General features: G+C 40.2%; 1 protein-coding gene across 4 annotated transcripts in view; it reads right to left on the bottom strand.

The window, feature by feature from the left end:
* scaper (S-phase cyclin A-associated protein in the ER) overlaps nucleotides 1–15,948 on the bottom strand; it is a 58,661-nt gene that overhangs the window by 27,278 nt on the left and 15,435 nt on the right. For all 4 annotated transcript variants that reach the window (XM_075469857.1, XM_075469859.1, XM_075469858.1 and 1 more), the window contains 7 exons: nucleotides 15,787–15,929; nucleotides 15,555–15,636; nucleotides 15,308–15,460; nucleotides 13,192–13,299; nucleotides 9,247–9,383; nucleotides 4,671–4,736; nucleotides 4,290–4,416 (listed from right to left, as the gene is read on the bottom strand). In XM_075469857.1, the coding sequence (XP_075325972.1) occupies nucleotides 4,290–4,416; nucleotides 4,671–4,736; nucleotides 9,247–9,383; nucleotides 13,192–13,299; nucleotides 15,308–15,460; nucleotides 15,555–15,636; nucleotides 15,787–15,929 (816 nt within the window). The remainder of the gene's footprint in view (nucleotides 1–4,289; nucleotides 4,417–4,670; nucleotides 4,737–9,246; nucleotides 9,384–13,191; nucleotides 13,300–15,307; nucleotides 15,461–15,554; nucleotides 15,637–15,786; nucleotides 15,930–15,948) is intronic.

Below are 15,948 nucleotides of genomic sequence, written 5' to 3'. Positions count from 1 at the left end.
ATAAAGATCCTACATGCAGTGTAGAAGTGTCTTTTAAAGACTCCCCCAACGCTTTTGGGAAATGCACTGATTTGTAGTCTTACTGAAAGTTGGATAAGATTATCAGTTTCCTCCCTATGCATTTAGGATACCTTAGCTTACAGAGAGGAACCAATGGAAAATAAATAATTGTTCCCAGTCGCTTGAAACCAAATCTTAAAACTTGGGCCATAAACTAATGTTGCAACATTTGTGCAGTTAATAAATTCCAAGAGGTTCTTGGAAGCTGAAAACAGGAGTAGCATTCCTGTTCGTGAGGATATTTATGGACGACTCTTTTTTCTAAAGAAAGAGAGAGGAAAACACCACGAGAGACGCATGCCTGTCATAAGGTCGTGCCCAACAGTTCATGTTGAAAACTTGCTGGCAGTGCGTTGTCCTAACGATTACCTAAATAGCAAAAGTCTAAACTTAACTTGTTTAGCTTTTGCTGATCTGACCGTCTTGTTGCAAAGACATAACTTGGTGGCAGCTATGTTGATGCTTCATTACAACGGTACACAAACCAGTGGGTGAAAACACGTTTGCTCCGTCCATCTGTTGAACACAGTTTGGGGACGTCACAGGCTTTAAACATATTTAAAGACCAAGCACTGGATTTTGTGGGTTGCTGAACAAATTGCAAAAAAAAATAAATAAATAAATAAATAAAAAAGATAGCTGTAACCTTTTTTCCCCTTTTTCTAAGGCTAAATACATCTCAGATTTAATAAGGTTTCCCCAAAATAATGGAATGTTCTATTGAGTCTTAAAATTTCTGTCTGGTACCAACCCAGAGGTCACAATGAAATTAGCTATCAGGATGTGAAACTAATTTCCCTCAAAAAGAAAAAGAGGGGAGGGCCAAGGGCCGAGCATCGAGACCTTAGTGACAATTAGCTCTTGAATTATACAACAGGGGCAATCTTATCCAATTATTGTCCAGGGTGACTATTGTTACCCCAGCTGATGGATAGGCACAGGCAGCTGGTAATTCTTGCAACAGTGTCCACAGCCCAGCAGACCAGTCAAATTGCTCACTGTAGTCTCCTCCCACCAGACACTTTAATTAAGGCGGAGAGGAGGGCACCGTCTCAGTTATCCAGCCCCTCAAACAGATGGACAACAAATGGCAGAGTTCATTAAGGACAGACTGGGGGGTTCAAGTCAGTGAGTCACTCCTTTAAAACCAAAATGCAAAAGGGCACAGACTAGTACAGCAGATGACCCTCTGCGCACATGAGTTTCATCATTATAAAGTGGGCCAATGAAGCTGTAAACCACAACAAGGCTGCTACAGTAAACAAACTTCCCAGCATAAACTTCTCTGTATACAAAACACAGCAGCACACTGCCTCGTACACTGCAGGATAATCATTTTCAATATTTACTCTGCGCTCACAAACTGTGTTTATTCTATCAAATTAACCGAGATTAATGAAAGGACGGAGCAGCACAAGATCAAACCTGCCACCGAAACCACAGACAGCCTGTAGTCATAACTAGCACACCAAGAGGATCAGAACCATTTCACTCTCTACTGGTCTTGTGGTAAGGAAACAAAAACGAGCCTGCTGGGAACAGATTATAGCTTTTGACTAAAGCAACCAGCGGCGCAGAACTTTTTCACAGCAGCCATTAAACATTGGGCGAACACGGGTGTTGCTAATCAAATAAAAATGAAGACCTAATAAGAGACATCCTTCTTACTGTTATGAATGACACCTGTGGTAAAACAGCTGCTGCGGAAAAAAGGAACACTGCAAGCTGTGCACACGCTAAGACCTAAAGAAATACGTTTCCTAAAGAAAAAAATTTCCTTGCAAAACCTTGAGCTAAATCCAGATGTTTTGCTCATTTTGCTTAATGAATGATTTTCATGATAGAAAATTAAAACCAGGTAATTGTGTCGGTTAATATTTTTAAAATGACAGTCATACTATTCATCCAATTATTGATGTACTACCTAATTAAGGGCTGAGGCGTCTTAAGTGCTTCTGTTAAACAAAAATGTTGGACACGTAAAACAAACAAAGAATATGGAAAAAAATAAAAATAAAAAAAACCTGCAAACCAAATCTGTTTTTTTAATGATTTACAACATAATTTTGTTCTTAAAGCCATGAATCAGAGAACTTCTCAAATTCAAGAGTATGCTTCTCATAATAAAAAAAAAAAAAAAAAAAAAAAAAAAAAAAAAGGGAAAAAAAGGATAAATACTTTGGCTCTGTTTGACATAGTTCTGACATTGCTGACCTGGGTTTTTTCTGTCAGTCTGTTGGAGGCCCGACCAAGAAACCCTGTTATCTTGCCTCTCTGCCCTTCACCTTCCCCCATGTCCCCTGACACAACACCCACTAGTCCTTCTAGTCAGCCAAGCCAGGCTCTGACAGCTACCAAATGAAAATGTAAATACAGTCTGCAGTCTTTGGCTCTCAGAGCGCCGTGTTCGTGACTGGTTCTCTACCCGTAACACATGTTGCTCTTTTCTAGATCAGCTTTAGCTGGAAGCAGCGGTAAGCACTTGGACCATAAATACGTACAAGTCCCTAATGATATGGCAAATGTTCAGAGGGGAAAAAAAAAAAAAAAAAAAAAAGAGACTCACACTGGGAGACGTGCTGGAAATTTGCTTATCTCAATGACCAAAAAATGCAAGGAGGAAAAAAAGGAAAAAGAAAACGAGAATCAGGTTTGACACAAAACAAACCATTAGAGGCCACAGAGGGAGAAACGCACTCGAGTCAGAGACTAGACGTAGCAAAGGAGGAGGGAGGGGTGGGCCACAAACAGCAACGTAGGAGGGGAGGGTGCTGTCGAAGGAATTAGGAGAGAAAGTGGAGACTGAATCAGATATGTGGGAGAAAAACAAATCTCTAGGTGAGTCAATGACATGAGAGATGCTTGTTAGGTCAAATAATCTAAATGGCCCCGTCTTGAAGTGACTCTGGGGCCAGAAAGCCATGCTGATGGAGACTCTATTTATTTGACTTTGTCAAGGGATTAGAGAGGGAAGTGGTCCCCAGGCTAGCTCACTGACCGACCATAGTCTACACAACTTTGGGCTTTGAGTTGAGTTGATAAAAAGGTGGTGAAGTAGAGCTTTAAAAAGAAAAAGAACAAATCAAACAATTATCAGCCTTAAACTGAGCAACAAAAAAACAAAAAACAAGGCAAAAAGACCCAGACATAGCCTTGATCTACCCCTTGCTTGCGACACCAGAGTTGAATAGAGCACATCTCCTGTGGCCCAGTGACCTCTGACCTCCCACTGGGAGTGCGTGGAGCTGAGGGGAGGAGCCCTCGTGTAGTAACAGCTTGTGAGCTACTCACATCACGCTCGTCTCCTCCTCTTTCCTTACAGGACGCTGTGCCACCCACCTCCTTCGGCCCTTTCTTTGCCTCTCTGGGGAAATTTGGTAATGGCCTCTCCAGCCGTCCCCATCATCACTGTTGGGACACCATAATATCTCTATCCTCACGCCCAGAGGCATGCACAGTGGGCCGTTAAGAGGGCTCAAACCACAACTTGGCATGAAATTTATGTCTTGTTACAGGAAGTGGGCTGTATATCTTCCTCATCATAAACACAGTGGCAGGTGTTTTAATTCCTCCCCCAGTTTTAAAATGATGCGAGTTTTTACAAAAAACAAAAACTCATCACGCAATACAATTACTTCTGACAATTCTATACATATGCTCACAGCTGTGAAGAAGTGTGTTCTTCAAAAAGAAATCTCTTTTCAAGTCCACTTCACTTGCCTTGGTAGAATAAAGTCTTTTTCCATCAACGGCATTTCATCTGGAAATTCAATTTACCATTGTCTAAAGTAGTGACATCTGAGTCGTGCGAGCCACATGGAGACAAGACAATGCTTTGTCTCGTTCTAGGAAGCTCCTCTATTGGTAACATGTGGACAGTGAAAACATTGCTAATCTGGTCCTTGTTAGCCAATAACCAAAGGCAAGTTGGTTTAGAGTAAGCGATACCCCCACATTGAGATGGTGAGACTCAGCAAAAACACAGCTCATCGTTAAAGAGACATGCCAGAGGAGCTGGCATGGCCTGAACGCTGTGGCACTGTTCAGTCTAGATTAAGGCAGCAACAAAACTGAAATCTCCTTACAACAGATGATAACTGGCAGCTTTTAACCACTGTAAATTACATATTCACATTTAAGAATATACATCCAGGAATAAAAAAAAAAAACTTTTACATTCCATTAAATTGTCCACAGCATCTGTGTAATTCATTTTTTTGCTTGTGTACCTGTTTCTCCAAGATGCGGGAGATCTCTCCCAGGGTTCTATCCAGACTCGACGCTTTATTGTTGGCCCACTGCCCGCTGTCTTGGCCCTGCAGCTGCTTCAGCAGGTCTTTCACCAAACGCTGCAACCTGAGCACGAAGGAGCCAAAAAGGTATTAGAAATCTGCTCAAACAACTGTGAATAAAGCCTGCCAAATCTGAATATTTGTCAGTTTTCTGTCTCTCAGTATTTTTCAACAACCGATGAGCAGTAAATGATTCATACAGTGTAAGAAAACTATTTTAGTTTCAGCCCTGTGATAGTGGTTAAAACGTTAGAAATGCAAAAGCAAAAGAAAGAAAAGTTAAAGTTCCAATTACGAACAAAAGGAAAAAATACTCACTTCGCCTTGTACGGGGAGTCAGTGACCTGAGTCTTTGCCTCCAATGATGTCTCATACTCCTTTGCCCTGCAGACAGAGAAGTCGAGGAAAACCCGGGAAAAAAAGTGTTTGGGCCGTCAGTAACGGAAGCAACGGATCAAAGCGTAAAGAAAGTGAGAAAACAGCTCAAACTGACTGTTTATTTGGCTCGTCAGCCAGTCGCCACATAACTCAGTGCAGAATAATCAGACACCGTGTCTTCAGGGACGGCTTCCATTAGCTCACATCACTAGAACTACAGTCTATAAATTCTTTAACTCTTCATTTATTTATTTTTTACATTTGAAACAACAGAGGATCAAGTTGTTCACTGCACTCGAATCAAACGCATCACAGAGAAGCAAGAAGCCAAACAACTAGCATCTCATACTAAAATGTTCATCAGAAGTCCAGCAAACTAAATGCCATCGCGCAAACTATCAAAGAGTGAAAATATAAATGCTCGCGAGTCTTTCGTTTATCCGTCACTGGAGCATACTCAAACATGATAAACTCTTGATGCTCGAGTCCTGACTAGAACCAGGAAATACGACCATATTAGTCCAGTGCTCTCTGCACTGGCTTCCTGTCGCTCAGAGAATAGACTTTAAAACAGCTCTGCTTGTGTACAAGTCTCTTCATGGTCAAGCGCCAAAGTACATCTCTGACATGTTAGAGCCATATGAACCAACTCGGGCTCTGAGAACCTCAGGGAGGGGTCTCCTGCTGGTGCCCAGAGTCAGGATGAAACAAGGTGAGGCTGCGTTTCAGTTTCATGCCCCTAAAATCTGGAACAGTCTTCCAGAAGATGTGAGACAGGCCTCAACTCTGACAATGTTTAAATCCAGGCTGAAAACAGTTCTATTTAGCTGTGCATATGACACCTGAAAGTATTTCATCTGTACTCTGCACTTTTAAATTAATTAATTAATGGGTTTTTAAATTAAAAAAAATAATAATAAATTTATTTTTATTATTCTTTTATTTTTATTATTCTTTTTTTATTTCTTTTTTATGATTTTATGTAGCTGTGAACCACTTTGAATTGCCTTGTGTATGAATTGTGCTTTATAAATAAAATTGCCTTGCCTTGCCTTGATCAGAGGGTGTTCTAGTTTTCCATTTAAATACTGATGGAATCACGCGCTTCCTGGAAAATTCGACAGGTAGATTTGCCCCAGCATCACCGTATCTGCACCAACCAAAGGTGGATCTGCTATTCACAATCTCTTTTCCTCAAGGGCATTAATTTAGCAGAAGCTGATAAGTGATCTCAGTGCAGGACGAGGACAAGACACAACGAACCTTACAAAGAAGCAGCAAGGATGTTTATTCTTGGATTTGGAAAAAAGGTGATTTTGTTTGCTCTTTATCTATATTAATGTAGCTACAACAATATTGAACGTTAATTCTTTGGGAGAAAAAGAAAATTAATTAAAAAAAAGATTGTTGTAAAATTTACTGTATAAAAAAATAAAATAAAAAAAGAAGAAGAAAGAATTTAAACTAAACAAGTTATCTATCAGAAAGGGAAATAATTTTGTCAGAACTCATTGTTCAAGTTGTGAACAAGAACCAGCTGTTCCCCGTTTACTCTGTACACCATCGTTTTAAATGTCACGTGAGCAGGAATAAAAAATAAATTAATAGATAAATAAAAAGGGCCCAGAGCTGTTTTCAGAAGAGCCTGAATTATTTGCATCCAGTTTGTCATTTGAGAAATTACAATAATTAATCTCTGACAGGTTTATATCTAATCAGGTTAATCAGGGAGCAACTGCTGGGCTATTTATTACAATCATGTTAAATGTGCAATAAATCCCAGCAACTGACCAGAAGGGAGAAAGCCCAGTTCTACAGTGTAAGGGTATGAACACTTCATAATACCAATACTAAAAAAAATAAAATAAAATACACTCCCATTTCTTACAAAAATCTTCTTCTTTTTTTTTTTTTATTAAAACACATAGCTGCTGAAATGCTTCCAAACCACAACTAAAATGTGTGAACAGGATCTAAAACTGAAGTTTGGTGCCATCTAAGCGGCCGTATAGAAGGGTAGAACCTACAGAAAATGTGCACCAATGCACCAACAACTCAATGACACAGTGTTATCCACTTAGCTAGTGGAAGCATTGTTACAGCAGTGTAACTCACATCTATAAGGATAACCTTTTTCTTCTTAATCTAAGGCAGTATGCTGGATAAATCAAGTTTGCGCCGTGCTTACCCCCTCACACTGTATTCCATACAGCAGTGTCTTTATACACACCTCTGCTCTCAGAGTTCCACACACACGCACACACACAAAAATACACTGGCTACTCTGTTTTCTGCTCACTGAACCACGAGCAACCATTAAAAAAGGCAAGCAGCTTCTACCACAGGATGAGTGGAGACTTTGGGTTTTGAGCTCAGGAACCCATTACCAGCAGACACTGATGGGCAGACCGCACAACATGAAATTGTATTGTTTATTTCACTTTCAAAAACCATTTCTAATTGGAGAATGTGTGAGCAAGTTGTAAAATAAAATAAAATAAAATAAAACATTTAAAAAAAAAAAAAAAAAGAAGCACACCCTAAGTGCAAGTCTAAAATGTGTGCGCACCGCTTTATGACGCACCAGGGATGCATGATGGCTCTGTGAAAACCGCTGTGAGAACCACTCACATTTTACAGACACCATGCGCTGTTCCAATAAAACGGTTCATTTCCACCCAGCAGTGAAGTGGCTCACCTTTATGTTTACGGGGGGGCTCTGTGTTATTTATGACCTCTAAAGGCCTGTTGCCTTTGAGTGCTGGTCTCAGCGGGACTGCTGCGCGACTGATGGTGAACAGAGGCAGATCATGTTGTCACTTTCGCGGCACCGCTGAGCCTCACAAAGGCTAAAACAGCAGTACTACGAATAAAGTGCCAAAGACATGTGGGTGTTTGAGCCTCTATTAGTCTCTGCAGCCAATAGAAGAACTAATACCCTCCTCCGAATAGCATGACAACAATAAATTGTTTTTGAGGAAATTTTATTATTGGACATAAGTATATAATAATCATAATGATAATAATAAGAGGATGGAGAAGCCTGCCTGCATTCACAATATCACGTTGGCCTCTGGGATACCAAGGAAGAAATGCACTCCAGAACATAGCCAGTCCATTTAAAAGGAATAAAGCAAGATAAATAGATTAAAAAAAAGAAAGAAAATGACTGAATGGATGAGTGTTCAGGAGAGGTCATTAAGACAGCACTGCTTGATAATTTATCTTTAATATGTTCCAAACAAAAGTAATGCAGAAAACTCTCAGAAGGCAATCAGTTAATGTATCCGGCTTGTTTCGTAATTATGATTCCAACCAAGATCTTGAATAATTAATCAGGGTTAATCATATCTGAATGATTAAGGCATAAATAACATCCTCATTTGATTTACTTTCTATATTTTTCCAGAAACACTAAGTGCCGGTTGGGTTATTGAAGCTGTTTGGGGTCAGTGCAATGCTGAAGGACAGTTCCCTGAGCAGACCGGAGGACCAAGAAATCAAGTAGACAATCCCCTGAGAAAAGAATTTGTATTTTGCTGACATGTTTCTTAATCAGCAGTTAAGGCAAGGATAACAGATGGTGTGTTATGAGAACTTTGTAAGGCCGAAACTAATTAACTCTGCAGATATCAAACAAGAATAAGCCAAACGATTGGCTTGTCATTCAAGTGGCGTTCTCCTTCCGTTCTGCTATGCAATGTTTTTGTTTTCACTGCCTCAAACAACAGCTGCAACAGCCTTTAAGTCAGCATGCTGCTACTGCGTTAAAGGTAATGCAAAAAAGCCAAAGGGTTTGTACACTAAAGTTCTCAGGTGATGTAGCCAAATTACAGATTGGTCTGTCATAACGGTCTGCAACACGGCATACGAAAAATAACTTAAGTTAATGTCATGTTAATGTCATCCTGTGACGGAATCCTCTCAATAATCTACATCAGTAACATCTTCCAGTACATACTGTCAACAATGGGCCTGTTTCCACCCTCCTCCCTCCCTGCTGTGACAGTCAGTTATAGTGAGCTAAAGTCCAGGTTATGACATACAGAACTGACACCTCCTATTTGTTGATTGCTATTGATTCTCTTTGATACGTCATTTAAAAATCAATAACTCAGAAGAAGAAAAAATAGCCATGGCACGTACATACTTTAACACACATCTTATACACCAAAGGGGACTTCAGATTTGGCAATGCCATTCCAGCAATTTGGAGAAAAGCTCTTTACGGGGGGGGGGGGGGGGGGGGGGGACCTACGGATCGATTTGCAGCTTCGCTCCCCAATCACAGAAAGTGGTCATAAATTAGGCTCATCAGTGTTACCTTGTAGACAGCCAGGATGCAAATAGAATCTGCTTTCCACCTCCTTGTCACTCATAAAAAAAAAAAAAAAAAAAATCATAAAAAAAATAGTCCTGGCACAGTTTTGTCCTCAGTGCATGTGTGGGTATAACGAGGAGAAAAGAAGGGAGAAAGAGTGACATACAGAGAGAGAGAGAAAGACAATGTTGCTACCTGGAGTTCATCCTGGCACGGAGCTTCTTCGCCTTCTTCCTTGCTTTCTGGCGCTCCTCTCCATCCTTCACACTCTCAGAGGAAACAGAGCTGTCCGTCAAAACATCAACAATATATTTCTTCAGGGAGAGATGCTCCTAAAAGCAGAAAAAAAAACAAAGTCAGAGATGTTCACGAATTGCTGTTGGATTTTACAACAGCAATTAGGTCACAAAACAACAATCTGTTCCTATAACATTGCTTTTAAGTAGATTTAAAACTACTTGAACTGGACAGATTTTTCCCTTTTTTTAAGTTCAGTCGATTAAATCTAAAATGCAAACGTTGTAATTTCACTCAAATACCAGTTATCCTTCAGAACAAGACATCTCTAAACATCAGCTTAAAATATCAAGTGTTCCAAAGTAAGTCTCATTATTTAAAAATACTGCATGTACATTAATGCATTTGTAAAATCCATATCAGAGAGGGGGGGGGGCGCGGGGGGGTGGCATCTTTTGCATATAATTTTCTTCTCAGTGACATGTCCAGGATAGGTTACAAAGACAAAGTAAAACCCAAAAAGTTCAGGTGAAAATACAACTGCAAATAACATATAATCCTTGTCAAACCACAGAGGAAGTGATACATTTAACGCGTGACACTGAATATACCGTGTGACACCTCTCAATAGCACCACTGGATCCTGTAATTACCTCCATTTCTCTATCCTCTTTTGTATCCACCTGCCCACCCATTGACATGCTAGCAGCCCGGAGGTGTTGCCTTCTGTCTGGCCCTGTCAGATGATTCTGATATTTCCACCAGGAACAAGGGGAACGTAACTCAATTTGAACAGCATGATGCATGTGCAAGAAACCAATTACCCAATTATGCTGTCATGCAGTACCCCAGAGAATAGGTTGGACCTCAGATAAAGGTTTTCCATTCAGCAGTCAAGCTAACGTGTGTGTGGGATGCCATACCCTTTGGTCAGTGTTGTCCCTGCACCTGCTGCCTGAATAGGGGTCTTCACTGAGAGGGGATGTAAAAACCAAAAAGTGTGCAGAACTGAATCAGTGTCACAAAACCCCAGACTGAATCTAAAAGGTTTCCTTAGCATCTTGAACCAGATTCCATGAAAACATGATAAATTACTTCAATACCAACATTGTTATTCAAATGTTATTTCATATCAGATTTTTTTCATTTTAAATGGATTGTTTTTTGCTGGAGTTGTAAAAAGAGAGACTAATGGTCACATTTTTGTGTGCACTACTCAAAATGATACAATTTTAATGAAAACCTTGACAAATATGGGGATGTTAACAAAAGTCACGAGGCTGTGAAATTCAAATACATTCAAATAAATTGGTATACTTGTGATGTTTTTATCTACCGGAATTACAATTCCATCCTATAGAAAGCTCGTCATGTAGCATCTGAACCTAAACTTTGGGGCTTTTTAATGTTTATCAAATACTGTACTTGATTGAATAATTTGGTAATTCAGTGAAGGAGGATTTTTCATTGGTAACTAAAGTAAAACAGCACATAGTGGATGATGATAACTTTGGGTATTCCATGCGAGGGTGTCGCTTCCTCTCGCAGGTGTCTGTATTTATTATACGTATGCACCTTTGCCCCCCCTTGTCACTGATATTACAGGTCAGTCATGACTCATGACCGTAGCTGTACCATGCCTAAGAGGCAGCTGTTCTGTAATATCTCTGAGAGGATATCCAGCACACAAGCCATTCACTTAATGGAATTGTTTCAGTAACCCATCCAGAACATAATCTGTTGCAAAGTTGCAGTGGTTTCATAAAAGAAATCAGTACAACACTGACACACAGTTTTGGAATTTTCACTGTAACATTTCCAGTTTCAAGGAGGTCAGTCTGTCTGGAAGTTGTGAGTACTTTGGGTAATTTAGAAGTTTACCTAAGGGTACTACTACCACTCACTATCACAGATTCCCTCTGGTGGGAGAAAGGTGATAGCACTGTAAACACCCCTCCCTTTCCCCGGCACTAACCGATCTGTCACAGATCTAAAAGGCAGCCTATACAAATCTAAGTTCAATGAGAAATGTTCTTCCTTTGCTTATTTTGACACATACAAAAGCCTTTTAGAGTGGTAGGCGTCCAAAGCTACATTTCATCTCTCTTTCATCTTCAGTTCCAAGGTAAAGACATGACACCACATTGGATTAAGTTCCCAAAATTACAATCGTTTACATGACCTTACTGTAAACGGCAACTAGACCTTGTTACTGTAATTGCTCATATTGTACAAACAGAACTTTAACAACATTCAGACCATAAGACAACGTAGGGTGGGAGAAGCTCAATTCAGCTGGCTGTCTTGATATTTCAACAAGCTTCTCAATGCTGGCTACGAATACAACTTCAGCAACAAGCCTTTAAGGACTATTCGGGGCCTCTGAGAGGTCATTCTCTACCGGTCGGGCTGTCCAAGTGCTACAGAGAAGCAACAGAAGAACAGTCCTTCCTCAAAGAAGCTTGTGTCAGAAGGGAATTAACACTTTTATGTATTATAGATCAAACAATGAGACGACTTTCTATCATTTGTCAGAAAATGTTATTTGATGAACTGGGCCAAGTACAAGCCATGTTGTACAGGGAAATATTCAGGGTCCTTTTATCAAAAAGAATTAGTGTAGTTCAGATTTGCTAATTAACAATGCATATGAAATCCCATCCCGTTGGAGGATTAATCGGATGAGATGGGAGGATGGCAATCGTTTCAATTATTCATTTTTTCCGAGTGGCTTTATTTTCATTTGTGAGCTACTGATAGCAAAATATTCGAGTCCTTTTATAAGGAATTAAGAGTCAATTTGTCTCAGAGGAGATGGTGAGTAGAAGCAGTAAATGAAATACAGTCTCTGTGCTCTTTGCCCAAACATCAATCCAGCCCTGTTGATCATAACAACAATTTAACATCCTTCCTAAAGAGGTAAAATTACTGAATTTTATAGGCTTAGAGAATGAGAATTGATCATACCGACCAAAAATGACTTTAAGATTAAAAGTGTGATCATAATAACATGACTAAAGATGACAGTGACTCATAGAAAAGAAACCAATGTCTTATACTGCATGGACTGCTCTGCAGCTTATTTTGCCATCCGTGGTATTTTGGGCTGGGACCTTTGGGCAGCGGGTGAATCAACACCAGTAAAACGCAGCTCCATCGTGTGGGGAAGATAAACGCACAGTGATTCATACAAATAGAGGCTCTTAAGGCAGAACGGCAACTTTTACATAAAATCTAACCAGAATAGTTATTTGTGCTTCAGAAAGTAACTGCTGTGAAAAAAGTTGTAAATCCCAGAGCTGAGCAAGGGCTTAAAAACTGATTGGAAAGAACTGAAAGATAAACATATTGCGTAGTGAAAAAAAAAAAAAAAAAAAAAAGGCTTGCAGTTAGAAAGGCAATGATTTAAAAAAAAAAAAAAAAAAAAGCAAAGCAGGAGTATCAATTATGCTATGTTGAAAAAGAAGAGTTGGTGGGGCCAAAGGTGTTGCATATAGCACCACCAGTTGTCAGCCTCACAATGAGCACTGCTGAAAAGCCAATCTCACATTGCAGCCTTAGAGGTTACCTTGCATTAACAAGCTGCCTTCCCATGAAAAGCTACTCCAAGACAGAAAAAAAAAAAGCCCCGGAACAAGAGGGGAGATGTCAGTGCTCTACTGAAGCACTGAACCTCAACTGTGTACATTTCAAGGCCCATTTGTGAGCTCACAAAGCCACAAACAGAGCTGTGGCAGTATATAAAGGGGATGCATAAACAATAATAATGAGCGCGTCATAAAAGACAACTGCTACCTCTCTTTGTCCATTTACATGATACAAGCAGCAGTAGCAGCAGCAGGACCGTATTCTTTGACAGAAAGAGTGAATGTTTGTTCCCGGCAGGGTGCGGGTTATACGCACCACTTCCTCGTCGGAGAGCTCCCGCCCCTGGATGCTGCTACCGTCTCGAACGGCCTGCTGGTGCCTCTTGCCCTTGGTGTGGCTGAACAGGTGCACCTCTGAGGTGATCTACAAATACAAACACAGCGGTCAGAGGTCAGTGGAGCAGACACAATGGCGACAGGAGGCAGGAAAGGGTCAGCAGGGCCCAGTGTTACCCTGGTGAAACGATACACCACATGGACACGTACAATAGGACATAACTTCCCGCTCCTAAACCTCAGTCTAAAGCAAATAATGAAGAAAAGTAAAGGGATTTGTCACTAAGGACACATTACAGACTGTATTACCTTTAACTCATATAAGCTACATGTAACCTTTAACTTAAACTCTGGTCGCATCAAACTCTAAATCATGAGATGAATTTAACTTAACACCATGTTCTCCGATTTTAACCCTTAAAAAGAAAAAAAAAAAAGTTCAACGTGTATAAATTACTAACTAAATTACTTAAACACAAGTAATTTGCCAAATGCAAGTTGCCAACAACAGTCACTTATCAGAGATGTCTAAATAAATGCAGTGCAGGTCTGACAAATGGCCATGACAAGAGGCAGGTGTGTAGCAGGAATTGTTTTTGTTCCATTTCTGGAAACGAGCCCGTTTGAGATGGTTTGTCTTTAATGTCATTAAATAAAGTGCTTGCTGCTGACCCATCCATGATCTCTGGTGTCGGATGTCGGCCAAGGTCATCTAACGTTTTAACAAGATTCCCTTTTTCGCCCTCGACCCTCCGTTTTTATCTGATGCTGGTTTGAAGATTCAAGGTGTCCCACCCTTGTTGTCGTGGTAGCCAGTTAATCAGAGATAAATGTGCCTGCTTGTGAAATTTGTTGCCAGATGTAGGAAGGAGAGAAAAAAAAAAAAAAAAAAAGTAAAAAGTATAATCATATCCAGTCATAAATCTCTTTAATCAATGAGGTTAAATCCTCATTTAAATGAGTATTCCTTTTAAAATCCTCCGAATCACCTTCATATCAGCATTTTCTGCATATATAATATGCCAAATAACACAGCAGACTTACCAATAGCCACTCAGCAAAAAAGCATTTAGATCTTTTCCCCATTTACGATGACCACGAGTGCCAATATATATATATATATCTATATCTATATATGTGTAATCATGTGGAAAAGATAGCAAAAATCAAAGGTTTAAAGGTTTGATGTTTATAGACATGGGCTGCAGAGTGGTGTGGTGGTTAGCACCGTCCCAGCTGGGGCCTGTGTGGAGTTTGCAAGTTCTCCCAGTGTTTGTGTCTGTTCTCTCCGAGTATTCCGGCTTCCTCCCACCGTCCTAAAACATGCATGTTGGGGGCGATGGTGTCTCTAAATTGTCTGAGATATAGCCATTACTCCAAGCACCGAAAGGTCTAATCTCCAGGGAAGATCGGGGACCGTTTTGAAAGTTTTCTTCCTTCTTAATAATCTTCCTCTCTGTAGAATGACGAACTCCAAATTATTTGGAAATTGACTTATAACCCTTCCCATATTGATGGGCAGCAACAATTGCTTCTCTAAGGTCATTGCGGGTGTCTTTCCTCCTTGGCATTGTCGTAACACACAGGTAAATGCTGCTGACCAGCGTTTCATTAACGGCACTTGCTATTTACAATCTAAAATCCTGTTGAAGCCTTTAGCATTTGGGCTTAATTTTTGTTAAAATAATGATACAAACAACATTTCATGTGTTGTAGTTCTGAGGTTGTATTAACCTCCTTTTTAAGCTTTGAAAATTGGATTATTTCTTGTGTCTTGGTGCACAAAACCTTATAAATACTTTCTTCTTTTTCACATGTCTGTACATATTGATTCAATCGATGAAATTAGGTCTGGAGAATAACTGCAGAACATTTGAAATTAACTTTTTAAAAAGGTGTTTGACTTCCTTCCAGCAGTCCTACCAAATTGTACTCTTACTCAAAAATTGAAACGAAACAAATGAATATGAAAAGAAAGTAAATAAGCATACAAATAAAATCCAACAATCAATTAATAAACAAACAAATAGAAACAGAATAGATAAATGAAATGACATCAACAAGCCCTGAAACGGATGCGATGAAACTTTACATACTACAACGCCGCAGAGTGAGCACTGTTTCTTGCGTTCATATGGGGTCAGTTTGGGAGCGTAGTCTGTGTTAGCATGCCGACCGCTGCTGAGCTCAGCCGCCTTCTCTTTCCTTTGCTCGATTTGCTCCATATGCCTACGGCTGCTCTCATCGTGCTATGGACGAAACCAGAAACCAGGAGTCATATGGGAAACAGGGATTCCAACATGATGTCTGCTAAAGACGCAAGGTGGCATGGTATAAACTTACTTTCATCTGAATTTTCTTCTGTAGCTCCTCCATGGCCTCCTGTTGGGCAGCACTCAGAGCAGCCAGACGCTCCTCTCGGTCTCTTCAAAAAGAGAACGAATGTGGATTGATGGGCAAAAATTCTTTCTTTCAAAGTTCATTCTAAAATACGATATGTATAATAAGTGCTGGAGCCTAAATGTTTCCTAAATCCACATGTACACCCAGACTGAAGGGGTTTGGGACAACAAACCTGGCCCTTTCCCGCGCTGCATCCTCTCTGGCTTTCTCTTTTTCCTGCTTCTGCTGCTCAATACGAGCCTCCTGCTCCTTCCTCCGCACTAGCAGCTCCTCCACTCTTGCCTGCCGCTCTGCTTCTAAGACCCGCTTACGTTCCTAGTGAGGAAGCGAGAAA

The sequence above is a fragment of the Odontesthes bonariensis genome, chromosome 7 (genome assembly GCF_027942865.1).
Source record: "Odontesthes bonariensis isolate fOdoBon6 chromosome 7, fOdoBon6.hap1, whole genome shotgun sequence".
Taxonomy (NCBI): Eukaryota; Metazoa; Chordata; class Actinopteri; order Atheriniformes; family Atherinopsidae; genus Odontesthes; species Odontesthes bonariensis.
Note: the sequence above shows the minus strand (reverse complement) of the source record. Positions and strands in the feature narration are given on the sequence as shown.